This window comes from Plasmodium reichenowi, chromosome 4, assembly GCF_001601855.1.
Source record: "Plasmodium reichenowi strain SY57 chromosome 4, whole genome shotgun sequence".
Classification (NCBI taxonomy): domain Eukaryota; phylum Apicomplexa; class Aconoidasida; order Haemosporida; family Plasmodiidae; genus Plasmodium; species Plasmodium reichenowi.
Window position 1 is genome coordinate 275,935 of NC_033649.1, and position 9,123 is coordinate 285,057.

The 9,123-nt window shown below is 19.9% G+C and overlaps 3 protein-coding genes across 3 annotated transcripts in view; 2 read left to right on the forward strand and 1 right to left on the reverse strand.

Moving 5' to 3' along the window:
- Nucleotides 1-788: 788 nt before the first annotated feature.
- On the forward strand, nt 789-2,240 carry PRSY57_0406600 (40S ribosomal processing protein, putative; the record flags this gene model as incomplete). The annotated part of the gene is made up of 1 exon (XM_012905930.1): nt 789-2,240. The coding sequence occupies one exon, from the start codon at nt 789-791 to the stop codon at nt 2,238-2,240; it is 1,452 nt and encodes a 483-aa protein (XP_012761384.1).
- A 631-nt stretch (nt 2,241-2,871) lies between these two features.
- On the reverse strand, nt 2,872-6,016 carry PRSY57_0406700 (hypothetical protein; the record flags this gene model as incomplete). Its single annotated transcript, XM_012905931.2, has 3 exons — nt 2,872-2,946; nt 3,051-3,134; nt 3,263-6,016. 3 exons carry the CDS (start codon nt 6,014-6,016, stop codon nt 2,872-2,874), a joined length of 2,913 nt encoding a protein of 970 aa, XP_012761385.2.
- Nucleotides 6,017-7,662: 1,646 nt separating this feature from the next.
- PRSY57_0406800 (heat shock protein 40) overlaps nt 7,663-9,123 on the forward strand; it is a gene marked incomplete at both ends in the record, with an annotated part of 2,028 nt that continues 567 nt past the window's right edge. The window contains one exon of the mRNA XM_012905932.2: nt 7,663-9,123. This exon is cut by the window's right edge and continues 567 nt beyond it. Coding sequence (XP_012761386.2) covers nt 7,663-9,123 — 1,461 coding nt within the window.

Genomic DNA, 9,123 nt, shown 5'->3' on the forward strand with positions numbered 1-9,123 from the left:
ATTTTTTTTTTTTTTTTTTTTTTTTTTTTTTTTTTTTTTTTTTCCCAACATTTCTCAAAATATTGTTCAACGTATAATTAAAAGAAATATTTTATTTTTCAATATTTTAAATTTTTATTTTTAAAAAGAGAGATATAATTATATATACATATATAAATATATAAGTTCAAATGACACGCTTAGTAAAAATAAGAAACAATAAAAAATATAATAAATAAATATATGTAAAAAAAATGAAAATGTTAATAAATATTGCCTATATAATAATGTAAATAAATATATATAAATATTATATTATTATATATAAAAAATATATATATATATATATATATATATATATATATATATATATTTGTATTTATTTATTTTTTTTTATTTTGTTATAATTTCATTTCATTTTTTTGTTTATTTTAAAAAATTAAAAAGTATGTCGACTGTTGTACTTTTATCATTTATTATATACAAATAAAAAAAATATAAAAATAATAAAAAATTATTATATAATATCTACTTATAAATATATATATATATATATATATATATATATATATATATATTTATTTATTTATTTATTTATTCATATATATATATTTTATATATATGTTTTTATATTAATAACAGTATGATAAAACAATTTTATATGTCACTCAAAAAAAAAAAAAAAAAAAAAAAATATATATATATATATATATATTTAGAAATATAATTTATTTTATTTTTTTTTATTTTTTTTTTTTTTTACCTTTATATTATAAAAACATTCTGATGATATATTTTCTATAATAATAATGGAGATAAAAATATTACATAGAAACCCAGAGGAATATAAAAATAATAAGGGGACATCAAATTACAAACATGTAAGAAGTTTTGATAAGAAGATTCATTTATTTCAAAGAGAAGTAGAATATAAGAGAGCTCTGAATGCCACCAAGATGGATAAAATATTTGCCAAGCCTTTAATTAAATGTTTAGATGGACATGATGATTCTATAAAAAGTATTTGTGTATCGAATAAAAACTTGAGCGATTTATACAGTGGAAGTTGTAATGGTATAATTAATATGTGGAATGTACTAGATAAGAAATTAATTAAAAAAATAAAAGCACATGATGGATTTGTTCGTAGCCTATGTATGAGTTATGATGAGAAATTTTTATTTAGTTGTGGTGATGACAAATATATTAAACAATGGGTAATTTATAAAAATAAAAATATTAATGATATAATAAATGAAGAACAAGATAATATACATCAAGGACACAATAATGATATAACACAAGAATCAAATAATATATATGAACAACAAAATGATAACCAGTTTCATTATTTAGAAAAAGAAGATGTACCCAAAAAAATTTATGTTTGTAAAAACGTTCCTAATAGTATAGATAAACTCTTTTCAGAAAATCTTATTGTTTCAGGTAGCCAAACCTTAGATATTTGGGATTATTATAGAAATAATGCAATATCTAGTTTTGATTATAACAATGAATATATATATTATGTAAAATGTAATTATTCACAAACCAATTTAGTAGGATTAACACTCTCTGACAATTCTATAGGTATAGTAGATATAAGAAATAAAACACCTATTAAAAAATTATATCTAAAATATAGAAGTAATTCATTAAGTTGGAATAATATGAATCCAAAACAATTTGTTATTGCCAATGAAGATTCTAATTTATATTCTTTTGATATGAGATATTTAAAAACAGCTTATCTAGTACATAAAGGTTTTGTTAATGCTGTGCTAGATGTAGATTTCTCTCCCATAGGAAATAAATTCGTTGCATGTTCTTACGATAAGACTGTTAGATTATTTAATTCAGACGAACCCACAAGTTATGATGTATATCATACTAAAAGAATGCAACATGTTTTGTGTTGTAAATTTAGTCAAGATGCTAAATATGTCTTTACAGGTAGTAGTGATATGTCCCTACGCATATGGAAAAGCATTTCTCATGAACCCTCAGGAATTTTATCCAATAAAGAAAAACAAGCCATTAATTATAGAAATAAATTAAAAGAAAAATTCGCATCATTAAAAGAAATTAAAAGAATAAGACAACATCATCATGTGCCAGCCTTAATCAAAAGCTTGTCTGATAAAAAGAAGGTCATGCTCGAAGCAAAAAAGAGAAAGGAAAAGAACAAAATACAACATTCAAAAAATCCAGAGCAGTTACCTATTCCGGAGAAGAAAAAAATTTTTGTCACAGAGCAATAAATATGAGCACCAAAATATATGTACATATGATAAATATGAATATATATATATATTTTCCTAATTAAACCTTAATTTTTAGTGTATACAATTTTTTTTTTTTTGAATAAATTATATATATATATATATATATATATATATATATATATATATTTTTATATTTCTTTTGTTATATAATTAAAAAAAAAAAAAAGGAAAACATAATCCTTCTTGAAAAATATAGAATATATGTTTATCATTCTAACTTATGTTATTCTTTTATATTTATCAATAATTAAAATGGTAAACTTTATATAAAATTAAAAAAAAAAAAAAAAAAACTTTCAAGTTGTATAATAATAAACATATAAAAATATATATGGAACATATATTTTATAGTCCAATGCGTACAAAATATTAACCCACGTCTTATGTATATATTATTTTAATTTTTCCTTAATTCGGCATTAAATGAATAAAAATTATGATTTTCATGTGATAAAATATAAGAATGACCACAAAAAAAAATATATACATATATATAAATATATACATATATATATATTAATATTGGTATATTTTTTTTTTTTTTTTTTTTTTTTTTTACGGTATATATTTCATCCTTGTACACATTTGTGTTTACATGTTTCTTATTTTACATTATCTTAATGTTACTTATAAATTGCTCCAAGTCAAAATTTAGGAACCACTTATCATAATAATTTTTAATCTACAAAATGGAAAAAAATATATATAAATATAAATAAATAAATAAATATATATATATATATATATTGTAGTATTTGTAAATATACTTATTTCATTTGAACGTACCATATATAATAGGTTATATTGAAAAGTTGCATTTTTTTCGGTCGTCATAATATTATCACTACATATCAACACTTCATTGATCTCCTAAAGAGTAAAAAAAAAAATAAAATATATTATATTATATTATATTATATACATATATATACATATATATATATATTAATTTGTGTGAAAATAAAAAGGTGAAAAAATTAAAAGATATAAATTTTTACCTGATTAATTGATGATATACTAATTAATGTGACAAAAAAAGTCTTAAAAAAGTTGTACACATATGTCTTTGCATTTTTATCTCTTGTTAATAAATTAACTACTAATATACCATTATCCTTTTTTAAAATATTTTTAATATTATTAATAATATGTTTATTTAAAAATTTAACATGTGGACAGGTCATATATAATTTATATCCATCAGCTGTTATATATGAATTTTGAGAATTATTAATATCAAGAAATATGATATTGTAAAATTGTTTTTGTGTAAAATTCGTTATATAATCATAAGAATCATTAATAATGTAATTCATTATATGCCTTTCATTATTATAGGTTTCATAAGCGAACAAAGAATAAAATTTTTTTACTGTTTCATCTATTTCTATAATATCGAAATGTATATAATAATCATGAAATATTGTTTTTATAATATTGGATAATACATTAGTACCTCCTCCTAATATACATATATTAATTTTAAAATTTTTATTATTAAAAAATATATTTGGATTTATTACAAAAAATATACTACATGAAAACATTATATGGTATTGGCTAGCTGACTGGACATATTCAAAGATTATATTTTCATTATCATTTTTTATTTCTTGATTTTTTTTTCTAGTATATATTAATTCAGATTGTACTGTTAAAGGATCATAAGAAAATATCATTTGTCTTTTATATATATCTTTTTTTTCAAAATATATTTTCTTATCCTTTCTATTCTTTTCTAATAAAGTCATTACCATTTTTTTATATTCCAAAAAATTTCTCTCATTTGGATAATCATAATCATTATTACATAAAACATGATCATCGCAAATGGTATTATTTGACAAGCTGTTCCCAAAGGTATTGTCTTCTATGTGTTTCTCATGGATACTATTAATTTCTTTATGTTTACTTTTATTATTATTTTTGTTTGTTTTATTTTTATTTTTATTTTTTTTTTTATTTTTATTTTTTAATTTTTCGATTTTATTTTGATCGTCATGAAAATGATCGGACATAAATTCATCTGTAATTAGCACATCTCGTATAATAATACTAGTACAATGTTTCGACTTTTCGAAAGATATAATTTTGCAATCTTTTACATCTTCATTTAAAACCATGATGGGGAAATTTTCAGAATTGGGAAGGGCCAACTCGTTCAAAATGTTTCTTAATTCGTTTTTTACAGAATTTAATAATATATTAATTGAATGATTATTTTGATACAGCACGTTAGAAATATTATTATGATGAACATGATTATGCTGAACATTATTATGATGAACATTATTATGATGAACATTATTATGATGAACATTATTATGATGAATATTATTATGATGAACATTATTATGATTAGAATTCACATTGTAATCATTTATAAAAGAATTGAATGGAATATCATACAAAGTATCATGTAATATATTGTCAGCTCTCTTGTTATCCACATTAGAAGCAATGGTTTTATCATTTGTTTTATTATGTTTTAAAAAAAATGTTGATTTCATAACTAGAAGTAATCTTTTTGTTTGAGCTTTTTGTGACAATTCTTCATTTCCTTCAGGAGAAGAATATAAAGAATGAAATTCATATCCCCATGGTACCACAATAACAACAGTATTATATTTGATTGTTTTTTGTTCTAATTTTGAATCATATACAATAATATTATAATCACATAGATTTGTATTTTGATTATATATATCTAATATAATACGTTTTCCTTTTTTAAATATATTAATATTTATATTTTCTCTTATTTTTTTAATTTCTTGTGGTATTTTCCATATAGATATTTCTTTAATATCATTATTATGTATATTTATAAATTGAGCAGAATAATCATTTTTTTTCTTCTTTGAAGTTTTATAAAATGCAAAAAGGAATGGATGTAATGTAAATTCATTTGTATGTTGTTTTATTAAATATGGAAAAATCTCTAATTTGACATTTTCATTATATATATTTCTAATTATTTCTTTAATTATATAATATTGACATAAAGTAACTATTAAAAATAAATCTCCTATTTTCATATATTTAAAAATATGAGAAAAATAATTTTGTGCATTCTTTTTACAAATATCTTCTTCATTTTTTTCACAAGATAAATACGAATCTAGAAAGGCTTTATCAAAAAATATTTTATAATCATATTGTTTATAAAATATATGATTTTTTTTTTCTGTTTTTTTTTCACAACCAACATTATGATAATGGTTTGTTTCTTCGATATTGATTTCATCATGAGTTGTAATATTATTATTATTGTCAACATTGTTAATATTGTCAATATTGCCAACATTGTTAATATTATTATTATTTTCGTTTTCCCATTGATAATCTATATTTTTTAAAAACTTATCAAATTCTTCTATGTTATTTAAATCAATATTAATAAATTTCATTTTTTTTCCATATTTCTTTCTCATATTTTCAAGAACAACTTCTGAATAATCAATATTAATAATATTTTTAAATCCATCTTCATAAAATTCATTGCTTATATTGGAATTACCACAACCTGTATTAATAAATAAACAATTTTTATTTACAGCACATGAACTTATCTCATCCTCATTCTTATCATTACTATAATTTAATCTTTTCCTTATACATTTGTACACAATACTTTTTATATCCTCATAACTTCCATACCACTCAAAATTTTTATTATCTATTATACGAAAAAAATTGTTCCAATATTCTCTCTTCCGAAAATCAGAATAGCCAGCAGGCAAAATTTCCATGGAGCATACAATTTGGAAACCTCAATCGGACAAAAAAAAAAATAAAAAATAAATAAATAAATAAATAAATAAATATATATATATATATATTATAATAAATACGTTTCCTGTTATGTATTTAAGAACCTGTATATAATATAAATATGTTATTATCTAATGTTTGTCATTCCTTCAAATATATATATATATATATATATATATATGTACATACAATTATATTCTCTATATCCTTTTATATAAAATAATATGAACTTTTCATAAAAAACAAAAATAATAGAATATATTCAACTAGATTTATTATATTTTGACATTCCAAAAAAAAATAAACAACAAAACAAAATAATTTTTCAATATAAAAAAAATAATATATATATATATATATATATATATATATATTATAATATTTTTGTACAATAAGAAGAATGACAAATAGGTAAAAAAATAAATTATATAAAAAATATGCTCTTTTACATATAAAGAAGGAAGAATATAAAAGCACTTTTTTTTTTTTTTTTTTTTTTTTTTTAGTCAAAAAAAAATATATGACAATATTTCAAACATGTTGTTATTAAATCATATATGATCATAATATATATATTATATATATATATATATATATATATATATATATATATTTATTTATTTATTCGGAGAGCCCATAATAATATAAGTAATATATAATATATATAAACTTGTGATCATTCTATACCAGCACAAAAAATATATATGTATAATATTATATTATTATATATATATATATATATATTTTTATTTTTTGACACCTAATTAATATATATAAATTATTATATGCATATATAATATATATTTATTATCATCATATAAAAAGGTACTAAATATGGGTTATTAAAAAATTTATGAAGAACATTTTTTTCTATGTTATAATTTTTTATATATATTTATAAATTATATTAAAAAATTATATAAATTGACCTTTAAATATTTATTTACAATATATAATATGTAATAGTACATATGTACATATATTTAAATACTAACTATTATATATTTTATAAATACTTCATAATATATATATATATATATATATATGAATCTATAAATTATAAAATTATCATTTTATGTCAATATGTGTTTAAAAATAATTTATACATTTACACGTTGAAAAAAAAAAAAAATAATGCGATGAATTCTTCTTCACATTATAATCTTTATAAATAATAAAATATGATAAAATTTACACAGCATCTTACTTTTGCTTGTGAAATGATAAATGTTATAAAAAATTATATATAAATAAATAAAATTATATTTTATGCAAATGTATTTTTTATATAAGCATGTAAATATATATATAAATAAATAAATATATATATATATATATAAAGATCTACATATTTATATATATTTTTATTTTATTTTTATTTTTTATGTAAAGGATAACCCTTTTTAGTTTCTTTTCTTTTTTTCCCCCTTAAATTAAAAATTTTGAGATATTTTATCCTACCTTGATTCTTCTTCTATTATAGCTTCATTTGTTAATTTATAAAAAAAAAAGTAAAATATACATATATATATTTATATATATATATATATATATATATATAGTCCTAACCTTTTCTTATACACCATATATCTATATTTTAATTTTTTCTTCAAATGATTATATAATGTTAGCTTTAAGAATATTAAGAAGAAAGGTATGTAGTGAGCATTTGCTTTTTGAAAGGTCATTTTTCACACAATCAATAAAAGAAAAGAATGGATGTTTAGTAACGAGATATGATAAAAACAAATTATTGTTTTATTATAAAAGAAATATAAATACTTCAAGAAAATGTTTAAATCAAGATCCTTACACAGTTTTAGGTTTATCTAGAAATGCAACAACAAATGATATAAAAAAGCAATTTCGTTTACTAGCCAAAAAATATCATCCAGATATTAATCCATCTCCAGATGCAAAGCAAAAAATGGCTAGTATTACTGCAGCATATGAATTATTATCAGATCCTAAAAAGAAAGAGTTTTATGACAAAACAGGAATGACTGATGATTCAAATTATCAAAATCATTCATCTAATTTTGAAGGAGCTTTTTCAGGATTTGGAGATGCATCTTTTATGTTTACAGATTTTGCAGAAATGTTTACAAATATGGCTGGAGGAAATAAAAATACTTCAACAAGAGGTGAAGATATACAAAGTGAAATAACATTAAAATTTATGGAGGCTATTAAAGGGTGTGAAAAAAATATTAGATTAAATGTAAAAGTATCATGTAATAATTGTAATGGATCTGGTAAAAAACCAGGTACTAATTTAACTATATGTAAAGTTTGTAACGGTTCAGGTATTCAACGTATGGAAAGGGGACCTATAATAATTGGAGTGCCATGTAGAAATTGTTCAGGTAATGGACAAATTATAAATAACCCTTGTAAACATTGCTCAGGTAGCGGTGTCAAATTTCAAACAAAAAATATAACATTAGATATACCTCCAGGAATAAAAAAGGGAATGCAAATGAGAATTCCAAATCAAGGTCATTCTGGATATAGAGGAGGAAAAAGTGGTCATTTATTTGTTACAATAAATATTGAACCCCATAAAATCTTTAAATGGGTTGATGATAATATTTATGTTGATGTACCTTTAACAATTAAACAGTGTTTATTAGGTGGTCTAGTTACTGTACCAACTTTAAATGGTGATATGGATCTTCTGATTAAACCTAAAACATATCCAAATTCTGAAAAAATATTAAAAGGAAAAGGCCCATGTAAAGTAGATTCTCATAATAATGGAGATTTAATCATAAAATTTAGTTTGAAAATACCCGAAAAATTAACACCTAGACAAGTTGAATTAATTGAAGAATTTAATACAATAGAATTGAACTTACCTAACACTCAAACTAATGTAAAACAAAAAAAAAATGTATATGAAACGAAAGGGAATATCAATGAAAATATATTTTCTATGAATAGTATGAATAATACATATAATAATATCAAGGGTCGAGAAAATGAGACCTCAAATACCCAAGCCAAAAGTATGAAAAACCAAAATTGGAATAATGAAAAAAGTGCTAATAATAAAGGAACTATTTCCAAAGATGAAAAAAAATTA